The sequence below is a fragment of the Peromyscus maniculatus genome, chromosome 4 (genome assembly GCF_049852395.1).
Source record: "Peromyscus maniculatus bairdii isolate BWxNUB_F1_BW_parent chromosome 4, HU_Pman_BW_mat_3.1, whole genome shotgun sequence".
NCBI classification, from domain to species: Eukaryota; Metazoa; Chordata; class Mammalia; order Rodentia; family Cricetidae; genus Peromyscus; species Peromyscus maniculatus.
The window spans coordinates 2,220,514-2,239,008 of NC_134855.1; the positions used below are offsets into that span (position 1 = coordinate 2,220,514).

At 41.0% G+C, this 18,495-nt stretch overlaps 1 protein-coding gene and 1 long non-coding RNA gene across 34 annotated transcripts in view; one reads left to right on the forward strand and one right to left on the reverse strand.

Annotated features, from left to right (window-relative positions):
• Window positions 1-1,665, reverse strand: part of LOC121828558 (uncharacterized) — a 34,540-nt gene extending 32,875 nt beyond the window's left edge. Inside the window, exon 1 of the long non-coding RNA XR_006070955.2 lies at window positions 1,081-1,665. This is a non-coding gene — a long non-coding RNA (uncharacterized LOC121828558). The remainder of the gene's footprint in view (window positions 1-1,080) is intronic.
• The window catches only part of Dennd1a (DENN domain containing 1A), a 498,842-nt gene that overhangs the window by 270,346 nt on the left and 210,001 nt on the right, over window positions 1-18,495 (forward strand). For 30 of the 33 annotated variants that reach the window (XM_076568467.1, XM_076568463.1, XM_006992524.4 and 27 more), the window contains one exon: window positions 4,330-4,440. The exons of the other annotated variants lie outside the window; for them this stretch is intronic. In XM_076568467.1, coding sequence (XP_076424582.1) covers window positions 4,330-4,440 — 111 coding nt within the window. The remainder of the gene's footprint in view (window positions 1-4,329; window positions 4,441-18,495) is intronic. 33 annotated transcript variants of the gene reach the window in all.

Below are 18,495 nucleotides of genomic sequence, written 5' to 3' on the forward strand. Positions count from 1 at the left end.
ATGTCTGTGTAGGGTGTGTGTGTGTGTGTGTGTGTGTGTGTGTGTGTGTGTGTGTGTGTGTGTGTGTTGTCCACAGAAGCCAGAAAAGGCTGTCAGATCCTCTGAAACTGGAGTTACAGACAGTTGTGAGCTGTCATGTGGATGCTGGGAATTGAACCTGGATCCTCTGGAAGAGTATCCAGACCTCTTAACTGCTGAGCCAGCTCTCCAGTCTCAAGGAGATCTTTATGAAACACAAATGTGATCCTGACTTCTTTTCTGTGGGCCCTTTACCAGCACTAAGTCACTGGTCACCTCATCTGACTCATACCCTGATATTCTATCAGGTGCTGTTTTGCTTTCTGATATGCCACACTGTCTGTTGGACCATTCTCCTGTGCTTGGCTCACACCAGAGCCAAGGGACAGGTAGTCTTCAGCTACTTGTTTTCTCTACACGTAGGTTTATTCTTTCAACAAACTGCTAGGTATTAGGATTTGTGATTTACTCAAAGGTACTCAGCCTAGTAGAAAAACAAACTTAAATCTGAGTCCCTATTAGATAGGGACAAATTGCCATGGAAACACAAAGGAATGTTTGGCAGTGGAGTCCAAGAACTCTTCCAGGAGGAGGTGACACTGGGCTGGGTCTTGTCAAATAAATGAACATGTTTAGAGCAGAGAAGAATATTCTGGGAGGAAGTAAAGGCCTGGGGATGGGAAATGGCAGGGCAAGTCTGAGAAGTTGAGGTTTACCATGGAGCTCAAGCTATTGGACACTTAACAGCAAGAGGGAGCTCCCTGTCTCCAAGGAGCTTTCTCTGAGCCCAAGCTTGGCAGGAACTAAGAGTGAACCAGAGCCCCTCTGCCCTGCAGGTGCTCCCCATCCAAGAAGTTCCAGGGTTGGGGCAGTTGGCACTCCCTCCCACTCTGGCGGGTGGCGTCCCAGAAGGAAAGAGGCAGGGAGGAAGCAGATAAGAAAGACAGCTTCTGTTTAGACACAAATATCTTGGTGATCAGCACAGATGGGATGAGAAATACCAAAAAAAGTACATGACAGTTTAGAAAGAATTTGGCTAAATGTTACATATTTTTAACATACCTGTGTAGAGTTTTTGGATCAAGCACCTGAGTCACTCCGATCTTGACTGGGAATGGGGGTCTGCCTCAGTCAAATGGTGTCTTATTTCAGAAATACACCCTTCCCCCTCCACAAAAGTATCCTTGTGATTTTTTTTCTCCCACCAAAATAAGGCACAGGATTTGTCTCTGACGCTGTGTCTCCCTATTTGGACGGCAAGCTGTGTAACATATTTCTCCTCAGCGTGAAGCTTCTTGGCAGACTCTTGAGGCCACGTTTTGGTGGCTTCAGAGTTATCTTTGGATCTGTCAAAAGTGCTAATGGGCTTTCTGGCCTTCTTTAAGCTCCTCATTTCTATTTTCTTGTTACTTCCATCCTTTTCTAAAAGAAAAATTGGTATAATTCATCAGCAGTTAAGCTCTTTCTGAAACGCTCAGCTGAGGGCCTCCTGTTGGTTTGTGACAGGGCTCTGCCGTGTCACTGTCTCCAGCACAAGCCCCACCCTGACATCATTAGCTCAGCGCTCCTCAGTCCACTGGGCAGGGACGTGCTTCTTCCCCACTCCATCCACCCTAGTGCTCCTTTTTATTTTTCCGTGGAATTTGTTAGGAGGCAGGCTGGTATGGCAGTTAACAGATAAGCTTCAGATTCCAGAGACCTGCTCTTGGCTCTGCCCTTTTCTAACTGGGTGATCTTTAGAAGCAGCTGGTGCTTTCTAAGCTGTAGTTTCTCCATGTAGACACGGCAGTGTCTGCCTAAAGGTTATTAGGAATACAAAGAACACAGATAAAGCACACTTGGCCTAGTATATAAGGATTCCTCTATAAATAGGGCAACAATTTGCTCTTGTTTCCCCTACACTCAATATTTTGTTGAATATAATATTTTAACTTACACTTTAAAGTGTTATATTTTTAAACCCTAGACTGAATAGTCTGTTGTCCACTTATCATGTGACCTTTGTCACATTATATCACTTTTCTGTGCCTCTGTTTTACATCTTTAAATAGAGAAAATGACATCTAGTTCAAGGAATGGATTTAAAGTTAAGCAAGGTAACCTGTGTAAAGCCTTGGTAGAAAGTGAGTGAACACCAGGCAGTGGTGGTGCATGCCTTTAATCCCAGCACTCGGGAGGCAGACAGGCAAGCGGATCTTTGTGAGTTCGAGGCCAGTCTGGTCTACAGAGCGAGATCCAGGAAAGGCACAAAAGCTACACAGAGAAACCCTGTCTCGGAAAAAAAAAAAAAAAAAAAAAAAGAAAAAAAAGAAAAAGAAAGTGAGTGAGTGAACAATATCTAGGAGGCACAATGTAGGGAGTAGTCAGTGTATAGAATCAATCCACTTGCCCTTTATTTGTGAACTTTGATGGTTAGCCTAATACTCTGGTCAAACAGTAATAAATCATGAGATTAATGCCTGTTCTTGTTTATCTTCAGCCATAATATTGTTGAAAAGCACTTTATGCCATTTTGCATATAAAATCTGCTAGTTTACTTAAATTATGTGTTGTAGATTTTTAATCATGATAAACTGCTACTTGTGGCAACAGCATTCCATACCTCCTTTCATTTCCTGAGAGTTATATTGAACAGCATTGAAAACCTGTAACGTTGAAGAAATTAGCATATTCCTGTATATTATTAATGTCAGGTGGACGTAGAAAGAGTTGTAGAAATGAAAAGCTCTCCATTTCCCTGCTGAAATTTGAAGAGTCCCAATCCATAATGCTAATTAAAAGAATGAAACCCTGTAGCATGAATCTTAAAAGGTCTTATTAATAAAAAACAAACCTGGAGCTAGGTATTGGGATGAATGCTGGAAGATCAGAGAAGCAGAACAAGCTACAGCTTCCTCACCTCACCAATTCCTCAGCTGATCCTGTTTCCTCAGACTGGAAGCCTCTGAGTCCTCATCCAAAATGAATCTCAGCTGAACTGCTGCTCAAAAGCCTAAAAGCTTAACCCTGCTACAGTTCCTTGTCCTCATACCTTAAATACCTTTCGGCCTTCTGCCATTACTTCCTGGGATTAAAGGCGTGAGTCACCATGCTTGGCTGTTTCCATTGTAGCCTTGAACTCACAGAGATCCGGGTGGATCTCTGCCTCTGGAATGCTAGGATTAAAGGCATGTGCTACTACTGTGTAGTGGGTAGCCATTCCAGCTTTGATCTGAAAGTTCCAACCCCCATCGAAGCTTCGGTAACTGTCACGTCTACAAGACGGGGCCAAGAGAGGGCCCTGAAGACCCGAGATCCGGATGCGCTGCCCTTGCTTGGTTCCTGTACCCTGGACGCTAGAGGTAGACCAAGCAGTTCTCCAGAGAACACTGCCCGACTGCGCTATGTCTTCCCCAGACCCTGCAACCTACCTATCCCTTCATTTGTAATTTACACCACTAATAAACCTCTCTTTTAACTACATTGAGTGGCCTTAATAATTTCACCAATACTACTGCCTAACCTCTATGTTTAATATTGTGGCTGTTCTGTTCTCTGACCCCAGATAAGTTTATTAGAGTGTACAATATTTTGGGAAACACAATACCACCACAAAACCCAGGTTACTGGGGAGAAACAGAAGCTGGTTAAAACTGCACTTGTCACAACTTGCTGCTGTTTATCTACACACCGCCCCCCTTTTGTGTCAAATGCTTGTGAGTTGTAAGTCTTTGAAATTGTTTTAATTCTAGCAGAGTCGTTTTGGGGAGTGTATGCTATGGATACTGGCAGAAAGGTCAAGGCCCTGCTTTTGTGCTAGGATCTACTGGGTAAAAGCAGGCCCTGTGCCAGAAGCTTGGGCACTTTGTCTTGCCAGGATGTATGGCACAGTATCTCGGAAAAGTTCCCGGGCCTAGGGTCAGAAGATCAGAGGAGAGTCTTGTCTTCGTTGCTTATTAGACCATTTGATCTTGGAGAATCTCCTTCAAACTGAGTCTCCTCATTTTTGAGATAGCAGAGTTTCTGTGCTTCTCATCCTTTGGAGCAACATGAAAAGCAAGCACAGTGCTATGTATGACCTCAAGTTGTAACCCATAATCACCACACAAGGGTGCATTTGTTCAGGGTGCTCATCTCCAAGGCCTCTTTGAACTTTGCATTTCATGATTTCATACATGAGTGGAGCTTGGGCTCCCAGGTAGAAAGAGTGGGACAAAGGAAGAAGAGCTTATGCCTTCTGATTATTTGCCCTTTCTCCTGCTTTTATGAGATACTATTCGTAATAAGAACAAACAAAATAAGCCACAAGCCTTGCTTTCTTCTTTCTCCTAGAGAAATCTGACAGAATATTTTGTGGCTGTGGATGTGAACAACATGTTGCATCTGTACGCCAGCATGCTGTATGAGCGCCGGATCCTCCTCATCTGTAGCAAGCTCAGCACTGTGAGTAGACCGTCCCGAGACGGCTTTGCAGTCATCTAATTTTAATTGAGAGATGTATCGGCAAGATTAAAGAAAATTTTAGGAAAACGAATCAGCCACATTCCCCTCATATGGTAATATATCACCATCATTAATTATTCAAGTGCCTTTACAGTGTCAAAGCCCATTTCATTTATTCTTGCAGTCTCATGATCAATTATAAATAGTTTTCCTCTTGATTGTGCATTATGAACATTGTGCCTATCTCCACATAAGCTTATTTTTGTCATTTCTCTAAAATGTTGGCACCGTATTTCATTTTAGGGATGTAGTCATGGTTTACTGAAGTTTTCTTCTCTTGATGGTCATTTAGGTTTTTCATAAATAAATCCTCTAGTAGTTGATACTGCAGCAAACATCTTTGAGCTCCTTTTGATTGAACAGCCCACATGTATATGGGGGCTTTGTAAATAATAAATATGATAAGCAGTGGGGCCTCTGGTCAAAGGCTTTGATAAGCATCAGGAATTGGCGGCTGCCAGATTGTTTCCCCAGAAGGGCTGGGCCTCTGTACAGGGAATGTTGTCATTTGTATACAAGTGAGCCACTTTCCCTACAGCCTTTGCTAGAATTGTCTTGTCTTTTTATGTATTGTCAATGTGCTTATGCAACATTTTAATCTTACAATAAAAATAGTCATGAAATGATATGGTAAGTTTTAATTTTGATATCTTTGGTTAGAGGCAACTATTTTCTATGATTTTATTTCCTGTGTGTATTTTGTTAATATCTTTTCCCACTTAACTTGAAGAGTTTTTGATGATTTGTTCTATTTTGTTGGATTTTTAAAACTTGTGTGATCTGTGTGTTTGTTTGCATGCTTTGAAGTGAATGTGTATGTGTGGATGCCCATGCATGTGTGTGCACGTGCATGTAGAGGCCCAAGGTGGTTGCTAGGTGGTATCCTCTACCTCATATGTTGAGGCAATGTCTCTTATTGAACCTGGCACTTGATGTTTCAGCCATCTTGTTTAGCCAGGGACTCCCTGTCTTATCTTCCTCCCTACTGAGATGACTGGAGAGCTCCTACCCCACCCAGCTTTTCTGTGTGGGTTTAGGAGATCTGGACTCCAATCCTCACACTAACATGGCAGGTGCTTTACCCACCAGCTCATATCTCAAACACTGTTTTTGTCTGTTTGAGATAGGATTGTTGCTTTATAATACAAACTGGCCTTGATGTATGTATGTATGTATGTATGTATGTATGTATGTATGTATGTATGTATGTAACCAGACTGGCCGCAAATTCATTGGCTGGCAATCCTCCTACTTCAGCCTGAGAGTCAAGTATGGGCACTATGCCTAGCCTGAGGTTTTTCTTATAAGTTAGAGTGAATCCTTTGTGTATTAATAATAACTTTTATTGTGTGTTTTACATAATTTTTTCTTATTTACATTTTAATTTTTTCATCTGATAAGTATGGTTTTTGTTTTTTTGTTTTTGTATTTCTTGGTTTTTTGAGACAGGGTCTCTCTGTAGCTTCGGAGCCTGTCCTGGACTAGCTCTGTAGACCAGGCTGGCCTCAAACTCACAGAGATCCACCTGCCTCTGCCTCCCGAGTGCTGGGATTAAAGGTGTGTGCCACCACCACCCGGCTAAATAAGGCTAATTGATCTTATTATGAAAGTTCTCAAGTAAGCATTCCAGAAAATTGAAATCACTTCATAGTAAATACTGATATGATTTCATCTAGTCACTGGTGTAAATTCGTGTTTATGTGTGTTCACATACACCTGTGTTTAGAGTCCAGAGAATATCCTTGGGTCTCTATTTTAAGCTCTGTCCACTTTTTTTTTTTTTTTTTTTTGAGACAGAATCTTTTCAGAATCACAGGCTGTTTCTAAAATGAATATGGAAAAGCCAAAAGAAAGAACCAAATACATACTTGAAGAAAATGAATGGATTTTGATAGCTTGCTTTAGTAAAACTTTCTGTAAAGCTGTATCCACTGATCTGCTGTGGTAGTGGTTGCATTGTGAGAATGTAGGCATGGTAATGGCACAGAATAGAGGCCCAGAAACAGCCCACATGTATACAAAGACTATAAGTAACAAAGGAGGCTGTCTGTCAAAATTAAACAGACATTTTAGTATTAGCTGTCTACCTGGGGAAGGAAAAGGAGACAGTGTCTGTTTCATTTGTGCAAGAATAAATTCCAAATGAATTGATATTTAAATGTGAATGAACTCAGCATGCCGAGGAAGCCCTCCATTGATGAGATGTACCCTAACCCCCTTCAGTCCTCAACTGGATTAGGGTCCAGCCGTCTCGTCAACAGAGTATCAAGTACTGGATATCATGTTAGAGGCCATGTGGCCATCATTGCAGCTGGACTCTAACTTTCTCATTGACTTCCAACAGCAGGCCATACTGGGTCTTATCACTGTAGGTTACTGATCCCTGGGTTAGGTGGCAGATTTTGGTGTCTTAAGTTGTTTTCTTTAAAATTTGATTTACGGTGTCCTTATTTTTATATATGGATCTATTTCAAAAAGTGTTTGTAAAAAGAAGAAGAGGAGGAGGAGGAGGAGGAGGAGGAGGAGGAGGAGGAGGAGGAGGAGGAGGAGGAGGAGGAGGAGGAGGAGGAGGAGGAGGAGGAGAAGAAGAAGAAGAAGAAGAAGAAGAAGAAGAAGAAGAAGAAGAAGAAGAAGAAGAAGAAGAAGAAGAAGAAGAAGAAGAAGCCGCCAAGCCCAAGAGATAGAAACAAAGTAGTTTCTGTGCAAAGGTTAACAATCAGTGGTGCCTAAGATTTTACAACTCTGGAAATGAGAAGATAGTGAAGCAGTGTCTCAAACTCCTAACCCAGAGTTCTCTACCCATCTAATGGAAGCCAGAAGAGAGTCCAGGTGCCTCTCCATACCTGTCAACAACTGAGGTCTGCAGTCTACTGTGCCCTCCCTTGTGGACAAACTGTTTGTTGCTCTCCAGATGACTTTGTCCCACAAAGTATTTTAATAGTCAACATCAAACAACAATCCTGATTTCCTGAAAAAAAAAAAAAAAAAGAGCAGAAGAGAGAGTAGAGAAGAGTGGGGAAGGGATTGTGATTTTATTTTAATTTCTTAACAAGTACCTTGTTGAGAAGGTACTTCTTAATGCCATGTTATGCTGTCCTCAAGGAAGTGCTCCACAGAGAAGCGAAAGCATAAGCCTCACCCAGTCTTTGTTTCTCCTCCTTTGCTGGCACTTTCTAAAGTGCATACCAAAATGATAAAGTAGACTCCCAAACAGTAAGGACAAAGCATGGGCTAGGGAGAGGGCTCAGTGGGTAAAGGCACTTGCTGCCAAGTCTGATGACCTGAGTTCAATCTCTTGAGACCCACGTGGTGGTGGTGGTGGTGGTGGTGGTGGTGGAAAGAAAGACCCTACTACTGCAAGTTGCCCTCTTCTCTACGTGTACATATGCATGCACACCCACATCAATAAATGCCACCTTTAAAAAGACTTCATCCCATTTATATTCTCCTTTAGAACAAAATTCCTCAAGTCATCTATTTCCCTAGTCCCTCTGCTCTCATTCTCTCTTTGCCATTTTACTGAAACAGCTTTTGTTTAAGCCACCAGTGACCTCATGTTAGTAAAATTAAAATGAGCTAATACTTGCAAAACTCTTAGAAGGTGGTCTGGCATGTAGTATGTTCATGATAAATCACTAAATGCCTTAATGAGAGGTCAAAACCAAGAAATGATTATTTAGAAACAAGAAGATTAATTCTGTGTTGTATGATTTAGGGTAAGGACAAACATTGAAACGGACTGTTGCTAAGGTTCCTAACATGTGTTATTTTGACTTTTAGGGGCAGCAATTGTGGGGTTGTTGTTGTTGTTATTTACAGATAGTTGATTGTAGCTGAGGTCTGAGCTCTGTGACTGATGATGAGACTCCCCTCTTTCTAGGAGATAGGTTTCTGCTCCCAGCCAGAAGTCACTCAGTAGCATCCAGCATCCTCATCTGTTATATGGAATGTCTCTGGGGTCGAAGGAGCTGATCAGACAGGAGTTGGGTTCAAGCCTTTATCTCTCCAGATTCAGGATTTGAAGGTCTTCCCATTGTTGCCTCTGACTTCCTACAGCAGAGCTTTTACTTAACTCAAAGATGAGACAGATGTGAAGGCTGTTTCAGGTATTCTAAGGACCCTCTTGTCTAACCTGATGTGTCTGTAATACCCTAACAAACCCCATGTTCTCCATTTGCCTGGTAAGATATAGTTTGATGCTCCTCAGAGGTATTGAGGATCTGAAAAATAAAGGCTACCAAGCATTCCAGAGTACATCTGTAAAACAGATTGTGTGTTGGAGACAAACCTAACACTACTTAGTTCAGATAATAGGTATCCCAGGGTGTCCCGGTCAATAACGTTATGATATTCTGTATAAGATAAATGTAAGTTTTTGTTCTCTTTGCTCAGTTAATGTTTATTGATTGTTTCCCTTTATAAATGATAAATAGGGAAATCTTAGCTAAATCTTGTTCTCTGATTTCTTAGAACACAAAGATCCCGGTTTTCTTCCATATTTTCACATCCAAGTTTAACTCATTGCTTTTTGGAAATACTTGCAGATAGCGATCCTGTCAAAGATAGGAACTTTCTAGAAATGAGACCTTATAATACCATCATCACTCCAAGTATTTAGAATTATTCTCATTTTACAGAACAGCCAGTTCATCTGGGAAGGTAAATAAATAAATAAATAAATAAATAAATAAATAAATAAATAAATAAATAAATAAATAAATAAATAAAACTTGCCTGAAGTCAGTATACTAGAGAGAGCCACAAAATAGACCATGATGCTGTATGTAGAAGTAATCTTTTAGAAAGGAAGAAACAGTCAGAGACTATATATATGCACAAGGGAATCTCAGCCCCTTCAAAATTCTTTGCCACCAGGTTATGTTGATTAGGACTCTTTCACATTATAACCTGTGTAGAAGCTACCACTAGAACTGGAGAAAAGTTAAGAGTATCCACCTCACTAAGAAAATTAGAAAACTCTGTTTATAAAAAGCCAAAATGATAAGAGGGCGGATAAAGTGACTGGTTGAGTTGGTGATGCTGATTTGGATGAAGAATAAGGCCAGACTACATACTAATCAGAGTTTCTTGTATAGCTCCAGGGCTACCAGAGAAGCACACAGATGGCATCTGCAGAATAAATGTCTAGAACACCTTCATATAGACCCATGCTCAGTACTTCATAAGGCAGACCCTTGGTTTTCTAGCACTTCCTTAAGATTCTTTTAAGTTCATCTTTCTGAGTTATATACTCTGTGAAGTGCTGTGTAAACAGGCAGTCTTGTGCATGCTCACAAATCTATAGGCATATTTGCATGTATATATGTCTATGATATCTATGTTTATCATATTCTCATTAGCTTTTGTAACAATCACAGAAACTACTTGGTTTTATTCTCTTTTTTCAGACAAAAATATTGGCAACCAAATAGTTGAAATGCCCTGTCTAAGATGAGCTAAAGAGATGGTATTAAAGCCCACTTCTGGTTCCAAGCCCTTCTGGCTGCCTCATACTGCCTCCTTGGTAACTTTCCATTTGTTGACTTCCTCATGACACCTGTACACCCAGAAACATTCTTGGCATGATTCCACTCACCATGGATCTGAGTACCTGGTGTTGCCTCTGCATGCACAGAGCTAAGCTCTTCACTTCACATTTCATGGTACCACTCTGGGCACTGGGGTTGCACACCTCATTCTCTCAGCCACTGCCCCTACCTCTTCTACTGTCAGTGCATTGTTAGACTCCATGTCTGCCCAGTCTCCCCAGCTGCCTTGAGCAAAGCCCTATAGGACCCTGAGCCAGCACAGTGGCTTCAGGGGTCATAGATTGCACTTCCTTCCACCGTTCTAAATTTCATCCCTGCCTGTCCCCTTTCTAAATTAGGTATGCTGAAGAAGTTTCAAAACCCCAGACTCTCCAGTTAACTGATGACAAGGCATGTTTACTTTACTAAGGAATTTATTTAACCTATCTAGATGATGGGTTAAACAAATGCTTAAGAAGGAAACCCTATTGGGAGCAAAGCCATATGTAATTGAGTTTCCACATGTAATTATTTGTATTGCTCCCAGAACTATGAGAACAATTAATACTTTTCTGATTGTACCTCATTTAGAAAAAGAAAAAAGACTAACAAAAAATAATTTCTTAGTTTCTTCCCAGCTAGATAAGCACACATTTTTTTCTAGAGAACGTAGGACTTGGGTGGAGCCTGTGTCCTAGTGCCCTGGACAAGTGGTAGGTGATACTTGTGTCTACTTGCCAGCACCCCTAGCCTGGCCTTTGTAGATGTTTCAGTGTTCAGGAGAAGTCCTGGGTCCTTTCCCAACCATGCCTGTCCCATCACACTCTTTCATGCAGACAGCAGGCCATTGTCTGAGCACACCATCTGCTCTGGTGACCTGAGAAAGGACAGTTTGTAGCTAAGGCAGATTTTCAGATTTACGTTAATTTCACTTCTTTTTGGAAGAATTCCACCTTGCCATGGCCATGTCAGCCCAGGCAGTGACTGGATGACTTACCAGCATATACAGAACTGTCCTGGTTCTTCTGCACTAGAACAAACTAATCCTGTTTGCTTATCTGTAGCCCTTGAAGCAAAGAAGTGGCAGTTTAAGGAGGTTTGAAACCCTGGACTGGAGCCAGGGCCTCTTTGCCTGCACACTCCACTCTGCATGTTCCAGCCCTAGGAACAAACAGCATTATTTTGTTTCAAACTGTGCTCAAGGGAAGCCAAGACCTTGTAACTGGAAACTTCCCAAATAGTGAAGTCTAAGACTAAATTTAGTGTTCCATTTAAAAAATAAAATAAATTGAACATTTTGTCTGTTCATCTTTTATATGTTGTGAGAGAAGGGGTGGGGTTGAGATTAACCTAAGCACACTGACAACCTAAGAACAGTATTCAAAGAGTGAGAAGCAAGCTAATCCTTTTGGTAGAGAGGGAAATCCTTAACAAAATGTAATGAAGTGGCATGAAATACAGACTCGGCAGCCAAACTCACAAGTGGCATAGCCTCTCTAATCTCCATTACATAAAATTTTATTGTGGTTCAGAGAATATGAAAAACTGTTAAATGAAAGAAACCTCCACTGATAGGAGATAGGAGACAAGATTGCTATGTTTTATTTATGTTGGTTTTCAACATAAATATAATTAACTGCTCTTTGAACTGTTCTCATTTAATTATGTGTAAGTTGGTTTTCTCCTGTTCATGTTGAACTGTAACGGGAGCAAAAAGAACCTTTCGATGCTGAGGAGACTGTAATACTATACAGTGCATTAGCAGTAGAATCTGTGGTCCTTTGATACAACTTCAGCCAGCCTGTCTCCACACTGATTTTGGTCCTCCTCTTCTACTTCCTCTGTAGTTTGAATAAACACTGAACACCTGCTTTGGACCAGAGAGAGGATTCAGACTGTTAGCAATTCCCAAATGCTGTTAGAAACACTCAGAAAACATGCTAAAAATGCGGTTCACAGATAGCATCTCCAAACACTTTGGTTCAAAAAATCTAGTGTAGAGCCTCGGATTTTTCTTTTTCTTTTTTCTTTTTTCAGATTTCCCCATTGATTGATATGCATCCCCATTTGGGATCATGGAACATACTGTTCCTCTCTGGCAGAAACAATAGTAATTCGTTGTTGGTGGTTATGCATCACTGGCTCATCTCTGCTTAAAACTACTTACCAGAGACTGTATGTGTGTCAAGACAGTTGTGAGTACAGACTAGCACTTAGAAGTTCTTAGAAAGATCTTCTCTTTGAAAAGCTTTGGTTGTGACCTCAGTTGATCTAGAGAAGGGCATCACTCAGTATGATCCAGCATCTCATAACATTGTGGGGCCAGGGCAGTCCAACCTGAAACTGGTTGTTTGTACAAGGTTGGCTGGCCAGTGAGCCCCCAGCTCTGGGGTCACACATGTGCACTGCCACACCTCACCGGCTTGTTCTAGGGGTCCAAATTCAAATACTCAAGCTTATGTGGTGAGTAGTTTACTCGCTGAGCCATCTCTCAGCCCTGGATATTCTTTAGGTTTTAGCAGTAAGAGATCATTTCTTATGACTCCTACACCATACCACCACACAAGAAACACAAATGGTCAATATTAAAATCACTTTCCTCTTAATATGTTTGAAAATATCTAAATGGGGCCCACTTTGGCAGACATCTCAAAGGCATTCGTTAGGGAAGCAACAATGTTAATGGGACAAGGATTTATAATTCCCCTTTGATGGTTTTGAAGGTGGCAAGTATGGTCACTTTGGTGTGCTGTGAGATTAGGCCATTCATTCGTGGATTTCTACAAACATAAAAGAAAGTCACAGGTTTGTTTTTTTGCTAGCTTTATGACTATATTGAATCTCCTAGCTAGATGCCTCAGACAATCCTGTTGGTAGACTATTCCTCAGAAAAAGGACAACAAGGTTGGAAGAGAGAGAATCAGACTTCAAGTGCGGGTAGTTTTGTTCTGATTCTGCCTCTTCCTCTGCCGTGCACTTAATCCCTGTGAGCCATTTTCAGGCCACATGGCCATGGACAAATTGGTCTATAACACCTCTAAAAGTGGGACTGGCAAAACCATAACCCAGCACTGGCCATGTATTACTCATTCTATGAATACCACTGGACACTGAATCTCATCTTTGTAGAAAGTGACCCCAATCTGACTTTCAGAAGCAAAGAAGGTGGTAGAGATCCTGGAGAGTTTTACAGACTGTGTGTATGACTGATGTTGGTGATGGTGAATTCCTCAAGCCACAAAGAATAATCATAGCAACATGTAGGTTTTACATCTCTACTCACTTCTCACTAGTCACTTAGTCACTGGCTGAAGGGTCATTCAACAGAGCTTGAGTGGCCCAAGGAGCTGTTGTATTCATATGGCTCTGTGTTTCACCTGGCCTCCCACAGGAAGGAACATAAGCAGCCTCTCTGAAAGCTCTGATGTGCCTGTCTCCACTGCCCAATGCTCGCCCCAGGCAGAATCAGGGATTCCTTCTGTATATGCTGGCATACTTGAACCTCTATTATAGCACCTCTTTCATAATGCTTTTGTGTTGAAGTTGATTGTTTGCATTTTGATCTTTCTCTGTCTATTTTAACTTGCTCGAGGGCATGGTGTGTACACATAGTGGATGCTCAGTAATTGTCCGATTAATACAGATCAGAGATCAGAGGCAAATTCATGAGAGCAGGGAGCACAGACTTGGGAGCCTGGCTTCCCAGGGTTCATATCCTAGCTCAGTCCTCAGCTCTGTGACCATAGGCAAGTTTCCTTATCTGCAAAATGGAGACCTTAATACAACTACCTTGTAGGGCTCTTGTGGGAGGTAAATGAACAAAACACAGTCGTGTGTGAAGATGGTTGTGACAATGTTTTTGGCTTAGTCTTTCTGAGTTTCTAAGGTTGAATTTGGATTTGTGCCATAAGGGAGTCTGTCCATGGAAGGTCAGGAATTCACACATGCACACGCACACACGCACAGTCCTTCCTTCTTTTCCCATTGATGATAGTACTCATGACTCCCAATTTAGTTATGTTAGTTTTCTTTTGTTTTGTTTTTTGAGACAGGGTTTCTCTGTGTAGCCCTGGCTGTCCTGTAATTCACTCTGTAGATCAGGCTGGCCTTGAACTCAGAAATCCACCTGCCTCTGCCTCCCAAGTGCTGGGATTAAAGGCATGTGCCATCATGCCTGGCTTGCTAGGTTTCTTTGAAAAAATTATTAAAACAATGTTATAAATCCATTAATTAAACATAAACTATAATCTTATGAAATTTAAAAGTGAATGTAAATCCACTTACACTCAATGGGATGGCCAACTGATTTTTTTTTTCCTGAGTACCAGCTTTGATCCACTGGTGACAGATGCACGTTAGGAGGGATCCTGAAGCCATCTCCTTATTCAGCAGTGGCTGTCATAGGCACAGAATAGAGGCACAGCCACACACTTGCTGTCCATCTTTACATGGTTTGTTATTAATCATGCAACCTTCCCTTTTTCTTTTTCACCTTAAAGATGAAAAGAAGTGCTTTTCTCTCTTGTGGTGACTTCTTCCCGACGTCGCTTACCTTGCTGTAGTTTCTGCCTCAGCTTAGTTAGCTAACACTTTTTTCTGGCAGTTGTATTTGCTTTGATGTTTTGAAGTGTCAAATCTTGGCAGGAAAGCTTTTTACTCTGATTAATAACTTGCTCTAATTACTCTAGCTAGGAGGTAGCTTTAAAAAGAAAATGGAAAGAGAAGGGATTAAGTGAGATGCCTGAGGAAGCTGCTTCTCAACTCATGGAGTTCTTAGAAGCCTGACTCTACTTGACCACATTGGAATTTGTTTGTTTTTGGTTTTCCTCCCCTAAAGATAATGGAGGAGGAGAGCTAAGTTGAGTTCCACTGACTACAAGAGAAATACTTGAAGAAGAGCACGGCATCTCCTCTTCTAAGCGGAAATTCTTTGCTGTTCTCTTCACACATTCAGCATCTATCTGAACTCTCAGAAGGCTGCTTGACTTGAAAAGCCCACTCTTCCTCCTGCATATAATCAATGCAAATGGAACATAGTTAAACCATTTATAATTTAAGGGTTTTTCTTTACATGACAAGGTTCACTCACAGAGTACCTGAAAACTTTTTACTGATTCTGTAGTTGATTTCCCACTTGAAAACAAGTTATAATTAAAAGCAAAAATCACAACAGCACTAACTTCTGACAACCACAAAGATTGTAAGTAAAGAACTTGGTTCTCAAGCTGAGAACCCTAATAAGTTCCCCAAGACACAACATTTTCTAAACCACTGTGCATAAGATGAATCTTGTTGAAATGCATCGACTTTAAAGTTACAAGTCTGTAGTTCTTTCTCTACTCTATTTCATCAGTTTGTTTTTGTTTAAGCACAGAGGGGAAATCCAGATGCCTGTAACCCTGTGAAGCAGGTGTCAGTCTGATTGTTTAACATTCTCAGTTCAAGGATGTGAAGAATGACTGCAAGCATCCAATCCCCCTGTGCCAGCCTTTAGATCCTGGAGTCTCAATATTTTCTCTAACATGTGCAGTTTCCCGTGGTGATCTATTGAGTGACTGAAGTTTGCCGGAATGTCGGGTGACCTTGCTTGCCTACCATTCTTTTTGACGTTAAGCCAGGGCATTCTCATGTTCCCCCAAACACTTTTACCAGCACCTGGCCAGTGTCAGGCAATGTGGAAATAAAAAAACAGTTTGAATGCGGTCCCTGTCCTCTGAGCACCTCCACATGTTGAGGGGAGATGGGGTCTGAAGGACGGCTGTGCTCTCTACCGCAGGGAAAGTTGGCACTTCTTAGTTCAAGAGTTTTGGGGAATGCATCCTTGTGGCAGCAAAGGTGAGAAATAGACTTTGAAAACAGACCCTGGCTGACTTCTGCTTAGCCAGTACAGCTGCAGAAGGTCAAGAGGGACAGACGAGGGGCATCCTTCATGTCAAAGGGTGGAAGTTCCTCTAGAGTCAAAGCTGCAAGGGGCACAGGGATCTTGCAGCCAGCCTCTAACTTTTCATATAGGGGAAATTAAGACCCAGAAGAGGCAGTAGTTTGCTCAAATCAACAAGACAGTTAGTGGAAGACTTCCTTGTAAGTGTGTGAGAAGGAACATGACAGAAAGCAAGTCTGATCCATATGTCCAGGCCAACATGTAAACCTTTCTTTGACTAGCAGTTATTACTTCCTTGTCTAGAATTCCCTGAGGATTAAAGTCACCATGACATCTTAGTTAATTGACTAATCCCCAGGAAGTGATCAAATGTGTGGTTTTTCAACTGATTATTTTTCTAGTTCAGTATTCCCATGCCTCAGGCATGTAATAAAGTTTGTCTGTTCCTTTATCCATTTAAAAAAAGAAAAGAAAGAATGATTACTTCCAGTTACTGGTACTCTGCCCTAGGTATTTGGTCACTTAGTGGCAAGGTAAATGAGGATTTACGTAATTGGGCAGTGCTGACAGGGAATCCTCTGGACAGCAATGCACCAGGTAGGCACAAAAATGCTTTTTAATTTACATGATGTGGAAATAGTAGACTTTATCATCTGACAGGACCTCTTTGAGAGTCCCAGTTCTGTCACTTTGTCACCTTGTGGCCTTGGGCGAGTTATTTTGCCTCTAAGACTGTTTCCCTGTCTGTAAAAGTATGGTAGTGTGTGCCTGGGTAAACACATGAACATACCTCTAAAACAAGGATTCCCATGGGCTTCCACCCTAATACAATGTCTGCTGCATATATTACAGGGATTTTTGCTTTAGAATGGGGTCTTGTTTTTAATCCTATATTACAGGCTACCATAGGAAACAGTGAAAGGTTGAAATCCTATGATTTAACTGTCGGTCTGTCTACTGTCTCTGAGAAATACCTTAAACTGGAAACAAAAAAGACACAGCTGGTATCTTACGATTTCCTTCACCTGTACCATTGATCATTCCCCATTCATTCCTCCCCACGTCATTGTTCTTCCTTTTCCCAGCCTCACAGGAAATGAATGGAGCCATATATAAAGCTACATGATGTAATTGACCTTGTGCACCTTTAATTGAGGACAAAATTTGCGAAAGTGCCGCCACTATCCACCAGTAGTTTACTTTACAGCTTGTATCCTGGCTAGACTGGCTGTTGCTGTATAATTTGTCTAGTTTTGTCTGGAGCCTTAGACTATTCTGCTGCTTCAGGGCAAAATCTTTTGGGGTATCATTAAATGGGATTGATAATTGGCTTCTGATGAATATTCATTGTGACTAATGACTTTGGGCAAATTTTACACACACTGTCTCTCTATTCTCCCACCAAGTGAGATATTTGATAGAATCATTTTCTTTAACTTGCACTTTAATTAAATACTCACAATACCCCTTTTTTGACTATATTCCTTATTGTATACTTTCATTACATAAGATTTTATCCTCTATAGGGAATGAGTGTAGTCCTTCAGACTGCTACATGTGTCTGGTGATACTGTTTAGGACTCTATATATCATTTCTGCATCAGTGTAGATATACAGAGACCCCGACTGCAGTCAGCTTAGACACTGTTCTTAATGGTACACAGAATGGGTGTCGCTTTGTATTTTGGAGAAGAGCCAAACAATCACCTGCTTACTTTGTTTGTTTTTTTAATCAAATGGGTGAATGTGTCTTACCCAAATTGTAGAGACTTGGCCTTAGAAAACCTCTGATGATATGATGGAGCACCTTAAAAGCTTCTGGATTTATTTGTTTGTTTGTTTGTTTTTAATGAAGGATAACTAGTTTTAAAATCTTAACCATTTAATCTGGTAGATTTATTTTGAGATTAAGGAGTAATGGTAAAATGATGCCTGGAGATAAGATTTGGCCCAAAATACTTTAAGCAAACAAGAAACAGGTAATAAAGTCCCACCTCACACAAAACCATCCTAGTGAATAACAATGATAATTACAAACAAATTCATGTGATGGTGTTACCTTAGTACCAAAGAGATTTTGCAGCACTTATTTGTTTATAAATATATTTATAAAATTAATTTTAGCTATTAATTTTATCTTTAATTTTTATCTATTTAATAGAGCTATAGTTTAGACATAGGATTGGATAGATGGATGGATGGATGGATGGATGGATGGATGGATGGATGGATGGATGGATGGATGGATGGATGGTTGGATGGATGGATGGATGGATGGATGGATGGATGGATGGATGGATGGATGGATGACTCAGTTTTTCCAAAAGTGATATATTTGTATGCCTAAGCTTGTCCTTGTTTTGGAATGTGAGTTTGTGGAACTAATGAAATGCTGGATGTGCTCATAATGTAAGCCAAGCTCTTAGCTATCTGTATGTTGTAAATATAGTCTAAATAGGAATCGGGTCATTAGTTTTTAGTTTATTCAGGGTGCACACTGCATTGACAGGCTCTTAGATGCATACAGTTGAGAAGTGTGGAGATGAAAAAAGAGGGCCTTTGTGTACTTCACAGCCAGGGGACAAA